General features: G+C 39.9%; 1 protein-coding gene across 13 annotated transcripts in view; it reads left to right on the top strand.

The window, feature by feature from the left end:
- The window catches only part of RAPGEF2 (Rap guanine nucleotide exchange factor 2), a 294,507-nt gene that overhangs the window by 274,458 nt on the left and 8,036 nt on the right, over window positions 1-12,013 (top strand). For 12 of the 13 annotated variants that reach the window (XM_056561584.1, XM_056561557.1, XM_056561543.1 and 9 more), the window contains 8 exons: window positions 4,568-4,725; window positions 6,048-6,288; window positions 6,723-7,106; window positions 8,844-9,055; window positions 9,135-9,258; window positions 9,850-9,873; window positions 11,196-11,419; window positions 11,623-11,802. In XM_056561584.1, the coding sequence (XP_056417559.1) occupies window positions 4,568-4,725; window positions 6,048-6,288; window positions 6,723-7,106; window positions 8,844-9,055; window positions 9,135-9,258; window positions 9,850-9,873; window positions 11,196-11,419; window positions 11,623-11,802 (1,547 nt within the window). The remainder of the gene's footprint in view (window positions 1-4,567; window positions 4,726-6,047; window positions 6,289-6,722; window positions 7,107-8,843; window positions 9,056-9,134; window positions 9,259-9,849; window positions 9,874-11,195; window positions 11,420-11,622; window positions 11,803-12,013) is intronic. The other variant, XM_056561566.1, reaches the window with a different exon arrangement.

Here is a 12,013-nt window from a genome sequence, read left to right as displayed (position 1 = left end):
ACCGCGTGTGTAAATGTCCGAAATATAAAAGTATAGTGTTAATTAAACCACACAGTCAATGGCATACACGTAAAAAGTCCAAAATAGCCTCTTTTTGGTCACTTTTTATACCATAACATTTTTTATAAAAAGCGATCAAAAAGTCAGATCAAAACAAAAATGGTACCGATAAAAACTTCAGATCACGGCGCAAAAAAAAAGAGCCCTCATACATCTCCGTATGCTGAAAAAAAAAGTTATAGGGGTCAGAGGAGGACATTTTTAAACGTATTAATTTTTGTGCATGTAGTTATGATTTATGGCACAAGGGGATTAAGATGAAGGGGGAATAATGAAAGGGGGTGGGAATGGTGCAAGAGGATCAAAGGGAGGGAGGAATAATGGCATAAGAGATTAAGATGGAGGGGGGGGGGAGGGATAATCATTAATTACCCCCCCCCCACCTTCATATTAATCCCCTTGTGCCAATATCCCCCCTCCATCTTAATTCCCTTGTTAAAAAAAATAATCATACCCCCCCTCTCCATATTAATCCCCTTGTGCCATTATTATAAAAAAAAAAAAAAAAGTTTTCCACCGCAGTACCCCTTTACGATGGAATGGGGGGGGGGGGGGAGAGGGATAATGGCAAAAAGGGATCCCTTTTTGCCATTATCCCCCCCCCCCTTCCATCGTAAAGGGGTACTGCGGTGGAAAACTTTTTTTTTTTTTTTTTTTTTTTAATCAACTGGGGCCAGAAAGTTAAACAAATTTGTAAATTGCTTCTATTAAAAAATCTTAATCCTCCCAGTACTTATTAGTTGCTGAATACTATAGAGGAAATTCTTTTCTTTTTGGAACACAGAGCTCTCTGCTGAATCACGAGCACAGTGCTCTCTGCTGACATCTCTGTCCATTTTAAGAACTGGGAGAAAATCCCCATAGCAAAATTCCTAAAATGGACAGCAGAGGTCAGCAGAGAGCACTGTGGTCATGATGTCAGCAGAGAGCTCTGTGTTCCAAAAAGAAAAGAATTTCCTCTATAGTATTTAGCAGCTAATGATTCCTGGAAGGATTAAGATTTTTTAGTAGAAGTAATTTACAAATCTGTTTAACCTTCTGGCACCAGTTGATGATAAAAAAAAAAAAAAAAAGTTTTCCACTGGAGTACCCCTTTAAAGGACATTTCCGGTGCTCACTTTTCTTATTGTATCCGTTCCGGGCTGCAAAATCAAAGAAAATAAGCTTTCTCTTACCTGCCTACGCTCCCCGGTGCTCCGGTACAGGTGTTCGGTTTCCGGGCTGTATTCTTCTTACTTCCTGTTAGCCCGGCACGTCACACGGAGCTTCAGCCTATCACCGGCCGCAGAGATGTCCCGCCTCGGCTGGTGATAGGCTGAAGCTCTGTGTGATGTGTCGGGCTAACAGGAAGTAAGAAGAATACAGCCCGGGGACCGAAGACCTGTACCGGAGCACCGGGGAGAGTAGGCAGGTAAGAGAAAGCTTATTCTCTTTTATTTTTGCAGCCCGGAACGGATACAATAAGAAAAGTGAGCACCGGACATGTCCTTTAATACCTTGTGCTTTATTTCTCCTTATCCCTCTCCCCTCCATCTTAATGCCTTGTGCTCCATCCCATACATGCCCCCCCCCCCTCCATCTTAATGCCCTCCCTCTGTCCCTTACACTTATTTTTACCTTTTTTTTTACTTTACCCGGCATCCTGCGGTCCCCTGTTGCCTGTTCCTTCGTTGAGCGCGTCCCTTTCGGCGGGGCCGCACTGATGTGTGACGTCCTCCTGCGCTGTGTGACACCTCCTCGCAATGTCAGGGGAGGTCACATGTCTCCCTGGCAACCATGCAGCTCCCTTACAGTAGCCCAGGCCGTGCTACGGTACATTGAGCTGCCGCCGCTATGCGCTGTCAAATACTGGCCAATGTATGGCTGGTATTTGTCAGTGCTTTGGCGTACCCCCTGCTCAACCCGTGGCGTACCCCACGGGTTGACAACCCCTGCTGTAGAGCATGTTTCTAAAAATCTACAATTAGAAAATAAAAACAGATACAGATGAAAGTTCTTTTATTTGTATCTGGTTCTACTTAGTTAAAAAAAAAAATCTAGTTGATAAATTCCCTTTGAATTATCATTGGGAAATAGCTATTACTTGCCTTATACTTCGAAATCCTGGGTGTTTGCTAAGCACACATTATGCCTGCCTCCTAGCTACAGAACGCTGCTGCTTCAGGCTATAGCATGATGCAATGTATCTGGAGGAAAGCACCTGTAGCTCCAAGGGGGAGAAGCACCATGGATACCTAATAACACATGGCAACACTATAATCGCAGCACTTTTCCTTGCACGCGTTTAGTTCTCCTATGTATTTTATTGAACTTACAAAGCCCCGTTGTCCTCCTACTTGACATTAATTTGTGGCTGTCGAAATAGACACAAAGAAAATTTACACTTGACAGAGCTTGTACAGAGCAATTCTCCTGAGTGTCAGGTGCACTGACATTTTACTTTTTGGAAAGCATCATCGTAGTACAATAAGTAGGTCTCGTACCACCCCCCCCCATCCCCCACACACGTGAAACTACCTTCAGGGTCCTAGCAAAGTAAATTTTCCTTGAGATTTAGCATTAGCAGTGTTATTATTAGCTCTTTATACTCTAGCTACCAAAAACACAAAAAACATTCTATTTCTGCACGGTTTGTATTTACATTATGGTTTCTGTGATTTGCTGAATCCTTATCTCACATGTTATAACATTATACATGTTATAATGGAGTCCATCAGGTTCCACCAAGGGGTCTGACAGGAAATGCTGTGTTCTTCCACATATGATGAAATCTGCAATGGAGACTCCAGATAGAAATGTGAAGAGAGCGAACGGAATTCAACTATTTTACAAAGGCTAGATCCACACTGCATTTTTGATTATACGTAAAGAAAAACTGTCAGTCTGTTCACCCATACTAAACCCAATACACTGGATTATAGTGTGAGTGAACAGGAGTCCAATGAGGGGTCACTTACTTAAATATGTCCAGTAGGTCCTGAGATATGTCCCCCAGAAGATCCTCTGCTGAATTCAGTGAATCGTGTGCAGGGGGCAGGGTTTTGCATATTTATTGTCTGTGATGCCACTTCATTAGGATGTGGAATCACAGACAATGCATATGTAAATTGAGTGGGCGGAGCCCTACCCCTGCGTAAGATTTACTGAATTTAGCACTAAAACCTAGTTTATTGGGTTTAGTGTGGGTGAACAGGCTGACATTTTTCCTTTAACGTCTACATTTATACCCATGAAAGGGATCAATACATAAACACATTTTTAGAAATTGAGTTTGCTTTACGCAGAATCTGTTTTCTTTTGACTAACCTTATAAAAAAACAGATTGCAACATGTTGCTTTGGTTGTGTTTTCTTTTGTTGTTCTTTTGCTATATACAATAGCGCTATTGTATACAGCAAAATTAAAATTAATTAAATGGAAACTATGAAATGAAAACACTAAACCCAGTGTAAACCTAGCCAGAGTTGGCTCCACGTCTGTTGATTTATTATTGCTCATATGATTAATAAGATTTCTTATCATAGAGGTTACTTTGCCATGTCTTTCACCTAGACTGCAATAGCGCTCAGGTTACACAACAATGTTTGAGGAACAATTTCTTGGTACATATGACTTAAACTTGAAGAATGTTGCTCCAGAAAGCTAAACAGATTTGTAAATTATTTCTATTAAAAAAATCTTAATCCTTTTAATAATTATCAGGAGCTGAAGTTGAGTTGTTGTTTTCTGTCTGGCAACAGTGCTCTCTGCTGACATCTCTGCTTGTCTTGGGAACTGCCCAGAGTAGAAGAGGTTTGCTATGGGGATTTGCTTCTAAACTGGGCGGTGTCATCAGAGAGCACTTAGACAGAAAAGAACAACTCAACTTCAGCAGCTCATAAATACTGAAAGGATTAAGATTTTTTAATAGAAGTAATTTACAAATCTGTTTTAACTTTCTGGAGCCAGTTGATATATAAAAAAAAGTTTCTTCCTGGATAACCCCTTTAAGGCATACAAAGGTGGATAAATCTGTCTGGTACCTAAGGTCACTGCGTAATCTAATCCTGGCTGTGTGTATCCAAGTAGTATCCTATAATAAATTATTAAATAGTTTATTAGTAATAAAATACTGTCTCCTCGATCAGTATTTAAGGATTGGTAGAGCAACCTCCAGATCTGTTCTCTGTTTACTTGATGTTCTAGTTTGCAGATGCCATGCATGCTTTGTCTTTGGCTGTCTGTTCAGTGTTACCACAGAGAGTATGTGCAGCAAGCATATGTTTAAGTAAGGTTTTCCTATTAGTGGCGTTGGATGAGCCATATCCACCCCTCCACCAGTCACATATAAATCTCATATTGCTTTCCATGGCCAGAAATGTATGTTGTGCTGCTTTAGAAACCTGCAAACCCATTTTGTTTGTATTTGACTGTCTGTTTTGCACCTCTGAGCTTTGTGATGTTCATTTGTCCTTTTCTGCCTCTGATATCTAGTAGGATCTCACATCCTCTATTTCTTTGTTTCCAGTGACATTGGTATTGGGCAGTCTCAAGATGACAGCATAGTTGGTCTGAGGCAAACTAAGCATATGCCCGCCACACTCCCAGTCAGTGGAACCCTGTCATCCAGTAACCCAGATTTACTGCAGTCTCATCATCGCATCCTGGACTTTACCACCACCCCAGGTAAGACCTCACTCTCAATGTGTCACGTCACAGCACCTTCTCCTCCGCTGAGTCCGCTCACTTATCACCAGGCAGTGACATTATCAAGAAGCTGCTAATGCTGATCTGTCTTCATTAACATTGCTGACTGCATGAGGCATCTCCCAAGCAGCTGCTAACTTATGCCCTTGTTTATTCTTCCACATTTAAGGCTATTTTTAACTTGCTTAATGATTGTAATGCATTCATCAGTCGTAGACTATAATGTGCTGACTTGCATTTTTGATCATGCATTTAATTATCTGATTTTTTTTCTTCTTGCCATGTTAAATCTGCAATGAATCCACAGCAAATTCCATATTTAGCATGGTAGAATAGATTTATGTCATAGATGTGTGAAAGCAATGTGGAAATCAAAATCCACAATAGATTCTAAGGGGAAAATAGGCAGCAAAGCGACAGCATGTCAGAAACATAAATTGACATGCTGTGGATATCCACACCACATGTTAGGTTCTGCAGAGTATCTGGGGATTTTTTCGGCAGCATTTGACCTAATAGGTCCAGGAGAAGACTTCTTTTACAGTTTATATGTTTGTAGGTTACTGTTTACCCCTATTTTCCAAACAGTGTGTCTCCAGCTGTTGCAAAAACTGCAAGTCCCAGCATGCCTGGACAGCCAAAGGCTGTCCGGGCATGCTGGGAGTTGTAGTTTTGCAACAGCTGGAGATACTCTGTGGAAAATACTGCTGTATACAAAGGCTCCACTAAGTGTATTGTATATACACTTAATTTCCTCTTTTATGACTATACTAATAGAGGACTAGGCAAGATGATGGTGGTGAGAAATGGCTAAATTATTGGAACAGTTGCCTCTATAGGAGCGTGTATAGTCACAGAATAGGTCACTATTTTAATTGTGCCATATTTGCAGTTAACCTAGATCTCACCCTGCCCTGGTACCGAAAGCAATCATTAAGAGGGCCATAAATCTCAGTCAATCTTATATACATTTTTTTAATAATATATATGCCGCTCTTTTATTCCTTGAAATAGAAGCACATCTTGGGACTAACCATAAACATGGATTTTACTGTTCATAGCTCTATATTGCCACATAGTGGCAATATCCTGTAAGTGCATGTTTTGTTCACAATTTAATGTTTTACTTCCCAAATAATGCAGAAATTGTGACCACAAAAATGTATTGTTGTTAGCCCTAACTTAATAAATGATATATATAGATATATATATATATATATATATATATATATATATATATATAAAATGTTTCTGTGGATCTTCTAAATTCTACTGTGCCTTAAATGTCTTTCTCCTCCCAGATCTTCCCGATCAAGTGTTGCGAGTGTTTAAGGCTGACCAGCAAAGCCGCTATATAATGATAAGCAAAGATACTACAGCGAAGGAAGTGGTGGTTCAGGCTATCCGAGAGTTTGCCCTGACTGCCGTTCCTGATGCTTACTCTTTGTGTGAGGTGTCTGTCACTCCTGAAGGTGTCATCAAGCAGAGGCGACTCCCAGACCAGCTCTCTAAGCTAGCAGACAGAATACAGCTCAGCGGCAGGTATGGTTAAAAGTGTGGCATCTAATCACATCTATTGGTGCTGTGGATTTCTGTTAGATGCCCCTTGTCTTTTTGCACCTGCCTTTCACAAGCCTGAAACACAATCCTTGAACCAATTATCCATACGATGATGTAATCCTTTTGCCTAGTTGACTGTTTAGTACTTGGTTCACGCTGCCATCTAGTGGTGTAAACTTACAATTGCAGACTTGTCACTAGTAATATCTGTTATTTATAGACAATGACCCAGATTGATCATTCTGTGTGAGACAGAAATGTATCTGACTGTTGTGACTGACGGCAGCCAATCACAGCTTTTGTTGGTCAAAATAAGCTATCGGAGACAAATGTTAGACAAATGCAGATTGATAAATCTGGGCCATTGTGTATTCAGCAGATCTGGCCACTTATGCATTTTCTTTTTTTTTTTTCAGGTATTATCTTAAAAACAACATGGAGACAGAAACACTATGTTCAGATGAAGATGCTCAGGATTTGTTAAGAGAGAGTCAGATTTCTCTGCTTCAGTTAAGTACTATTGAGGTGGCCACTCAACTGTCAATGAGGAATTTTGAGCTTTTCCGGAACATCGAGCCAACAGAGTACATCGATGACCTCTTCAAGCTGAAGTCAAAAACTGGTTGTGTCAACCTTAAGAACTTTGAAGAAGTGATCAACCAAGAAACCTTTTGGGTAGCTTCTGAAATTTTAAGAGAGACTAACCAGCTAAAGAGAATGAAAATCATCAAACATTTTATCAAGATCGCGCTGCACTGTAGAGAGTGCAAGAATTTCAACTCCATGTTCGCAATTATTAGGTAAAATCCAACACCTATTACCTGTAAGGCAGTCATACTGTACTGATTTTTGGGGATTTTTCATGCCTTTTCATAATAGATGACTGAAGAATGGCAAATATGTCAGTGTGTTAGGACATATTACCACTAAAAACAAAAAAAAAATTGTTGAAAAAGCCCAACAATAAAATATGTGCCTTTTTAATGATTCTTTTGGTAACTTAATAAAAGAAACCTGCCATTACTGTCATGCTGCCCAAACCACAGGTTGCATTAAACTTGATAATTACAAACTATGGATCATTCTGGAAACATTGTGACATTTTAGAGGAATCGTAGTAATAAAACCTGTTGGGAATGGGCTCAAAGTCATCAAGGTGGTTGCTGGTTGTTTTTCCCCACCCTGCCGGCCTTGAATGGTAGCCCTCTCCTTGTTTTGGTAGCCCTCTCCTTGTATAGGAAAAGATCTATGAATCAAGGCTAGGGGTAGGAGAACCATCATGATGGCTCAGAGCCCCTTTGCCAACAGGGCTAAGGGTAGTGTCACACATAACGGATCTGCAGGGAATTTTTACGCTGCGGATCAGCCGATTACCAACTCTAGAGTGTGCCTCCTACTGTACCTGCATTGGCTGCTCGTAGCAGCAATCGAACAGGGACCTGTAAGTCGCCGCACACACGCTGTGCTCAGACATTGTGTCAGCCCTCGGCCTAGCTTGGGGAACAGGAAGGTGACCGCGATGTCTGTGAGTACACAGCATGGGCGTGCAGCATCTTGCAGGTCCCTGTGTGTCCGCTTATGGCGGCTGATCACTGCTACAAGCAGACAATGCAGGCACAGTAGGAGGCACACTTTAGGGTCGGTAATCAGCAGATCCATTACTTGTGACCCTACCCTTATAGGGATACTCCCGTGGAAAACTTTTTTTTTAAATCAACTGGTGCCAGAAAGTTAAACAGATTTGTAAATCACTTCTATTAAAAAATCTTAATCCTTCCAGTACTTTTTAGAAGCTGTATACTAAAGAGAAATCCAAAAAATAAATGCATTTCCTCTGATGTCATGACCACAGTGCTCTCTGCTGACCTCTGCTGTCCATTTTAGGAACTGTCAAGAGCAGAGGAAAATCCCCATAGCAAACATATGCTGCTCTGGACAGTTCCTAATATGGACAGCAGAGGTCAGCAGAGAGCACTGTGGTCATGACATCAGAGGAAATGCATTTCTTTTTTGGATTTCTCTTTAGTATACAGCCCCTAAAAAGTACTGGAAGGATTAAGATTTTTTAATAGAAGTAATTTACAAATCTGTTTAACTTTTTGGCACCAGTTGATTAAAAAAAAAAGTTTTCCACGAGAGTACCCCCTTAAACTGATTCCTCTGAAATGCTCTTCCAGCAGGAGCAGCCAAACAATGGAGTACAGCTGCTAAAGAAAACAAAATGCCCCACCAGCCCATAAACTTTATGTAGGCGGTTTAGACCAGCTCCCTGGTACCTGCAGAATTTTTACAAACATATTGCCTTTTTTTTCTGACATATGAGAAAACCTTTTAGCTTTACAAGTCAGCAATACTTGCATTTCAAGATGGAATATATATGGCACTGCTTTGTGCATTCACTTTACACCATCTGTTATGCTGAAACTATTTCTCTGTCAGTGCATGTGACATTATAAAGACCTTTTCTTTAGTATCAATTCTATGTGAACATGTGTTTCTATATCTAGAATATGCTGACATTTGTTATTTCATTCCAGTGGCTTAAATTTAGCTCCAGTCTCAAGACTAAGAACAACTTGGGAAAAACTCCCTAGTAAATATGAAAAACTTTTTCAAGATCTTCAAGACCTGTTTGACCCATCAAGAAACATGGCAAAATATCGGAATGTACTGAATAGCCAGAACCTGCAACCACCCATCATCCCTCTGTTCCCTGTTATTAAGAAAGACCTTACTTTCCTCCATGAAGGTGATTATATTGTTACAATAGGTATTAAAATAAAAATCTAACTGGAATCCACTTTACTAAAATCTTTGTTTCCATCTAGGTAATGACTCCAAGGTGGAAGGATTGGTAAACTTTGAGAAACTAAGGATGATTGCAAAGGAAATTCGCCACGTTGGTAGAATGGCTTCAGTTAACATGGACCCTGCTCTCATGTTTCGTACAAGGTGCTCTTTTTCTCCCCTCTTTTTTCTTATGGAATTGCTACTTTAGTTATTTTCTCTTAATAAACATATGGAAAGTTTACTTTTCGAGTGGCACACTACTAGATTGTTGAAATTAAATATCAGCTTCTGAAAAATAAGTGTATATGTGTGTGTGTGTGTGTATGTATATATATATATATATATATATATATATATATATATATAAAATATACCATTTTTAGCATTTCTGAATCTATTCAAAATAGTTTTTTTACTTATTTACCCTGACCAATAGATTTGGTAGCATCTCTATACTTGTATTTCCCTGTTTCAGAAATGTTTGCCTTGTCTTCAAGCAAGGTTCCTCAATACATTAATACTGTAGGAAACATTACATGTATATGTGTGTCTCTTGTGTTAGGGAACATCAGGGTATTGAACCACACCTGGTAATGCTCCTGTATATGTGCCATTCAGAATTGTCTGTTGGCCTCCCGTGTGTCGTGTCTCGTGGTCTGGGCTTTTCTTTCTGAGCTTGTGATCTTTCTTTCTCCTTTTTCTCCCTCTTTCCTTCTATACACTTGCTTCTCCCTCCATGGCTCTCACTTGCAGGAAGAAGAAGTGGAGAAGTTTGGGGTGAGTTTGATGGTGACCATGTTGCCCACTGCCACATATATTTTCCATTCTACCCATTCGCATTTGTTTCCTTTCTTTTGCTTTTCGCTTTTTGTTACCTTTTAACCCTCTTGCCAGCAGACTGATGATTTACTGAACTGATCTAGTCTTAGCTAGACCCTTAAAGAAAACAAATGTCACACTTCTACCCACGTCTAGATAATGAAACAGTTAAACTGTTGTGATGCGAGCAGATTTCCCCTACATAAAATACATAGTAATGCTCCTTTGGAAGCATAACTACATTCTGTGTCTGCCATAGCGATCAGATATCTTGGTTACGGGTAGTGAATATCTGATGAGTTGCTGAATTGCTGTATATAAAGTCTGTATATCCACTCTCAAACCTATTCTTAAACCAACCCTGCCAAAATGGAGTACCAATATTTAATGTTCTGCTTTCAGTTGTTTATTGGGCTTGGTAAGTGAAGCATTATACAGAGGGTAACTCAAAGTGACAAGACCGCTTCATCCTCCTTAATAACAGTTAAAGGTCCATGCTGCATGGTCATCAACGCGGGCCGTCTCATACACTAACCAACTACTTTACTGACCACAGGACATTCATAGTTAACACTGTAATCTTCATCACCACCAGTAACTGCAGTAAAACCAGGCAGTTTTTGCTGCATGATCTCTTTTTATTTTTGTTCTATTTATTAATGTATTAATAGGTAAAGTGACCCTGTCATTTCAGAAATACTTTTTGTGTATCACAGAGACATGTCAAAAGTTTGGATTGGTTGGTCTTTATGACAAGCAGAGAGAAGGGTGCGGTAGCATGCTCTACTCTCATACTTGCTTCACAGGACATCCCAGAATTTTATAATTAGGCTGCAGGATGGAGATCGCTGTGAGCCAGGGAATGCACCCATCTGCTTCTTCTACTGATTGATGGGGGTCTCAGCACAGAGACCCTGACTGATCCAAACTTTTGGCATGTATTTGTTATGTCAAAAGTCATTTTTAAATGACAGCTACACTTTAAGTTAAAATCTGCGGTCGGAAACTATAGGTTCATGTTATGCAAAATCAGATTGGTTGGGTCCAGGTTTGCTTGTCAATAAAGCTTTGGGAAAATATTTTACTGTAATACTTAGTTTATTTTACTATGATCGCTAGCTTTTTTTTTTTACATAGATATTTATTAGCTTAACTTACTGGAATGAGGCATGCTTAACAAAAAAAAAATCCCTGTATAGGACGCTTGCATGACTACATTTTTATATATAACATCCTAGGGAAAAACTGAAATTTAATTGTTAATGGTCTTTTGTTTCCAGGTCACTCAGTCAGGGTAGCACCAATGCCGCTGTCCTTGATGTGGCGCAGACCGGAGGTCACAAGAAGCGAGTACGGCGCAGCTCTTTCCTAAATGCCAAGAAACTGTATGAAGATGCACAGATGGCTCGCAAAGTAAAGCAGTACTTGGCTGATTTGGATCTTGAAATGGATGAAGAGAATCTACAGACGTTATCGGTGCAGTGTGAGCCAGCAACCAATACATGTAAGCAGCATGCTAAATACAGCAAAATCTGTTCATTTGGTAGTAGGTTTCTGGGCTCCTCCACTATTAGCCATGTGTGTTGTGAAGGACTTGTGAACTGCATTAATTGTTTACTGTTCTTTATTTTTTATATTTGTGGATGTTATTCTTTGTGGATGTTATTCTGTACGTTTGTTAAACTACTTTTTTAAATGTATTTTTAGTGCCAAAAACACCTTGTGACAAAAGATCAGGGAAACCAGACACATCACCAGTAGCACCACGTGCAGCAACGCAGCAGAAACAGCAGCCAACATTAAAGGCAAATCAGGCATTGCAGGTGCCCGCTGTGTCTCTCTATCCTTCCAGAAAGAAAGTGCCAGTCAAGGATCTTCCTCCCTTTGGTTAGTAAAATTACTCCTTCTTTTAATACACTTTTGGCTTAAATAATCTGCATTTCCATTATATCTATTTGTGAAGTTTATTTTATGGGTAGTGGGTGACATTATACCTTGGCAGATGCACCAAATTTATAGTTGAGTATATGTCACTGTGACTGAATTTGGCACAGAATCTGCCTGCCCTTGCTAGTTTTATTATAATCTTAGAGTGTGT

The sequence above is a fragment of the Hyla sarda genome, chromosome 1 (assembly GCF_029499605.1).
Source record: "Hyla sarda isolate aHylSar1 chromosome 1, aHylSar1.hap1, whole genome shotgun sequence".
NCBI lineage: Eukaryota > Metazoa > Chordata > Amphibia > Anura > Hylidae > Hyla > Hyla sarda.
The sequence above is the reverse complement of the archived record's forward strand: the minus strand, read 5'-3'. Positions and strand labels throughout refer to the sequence as shown.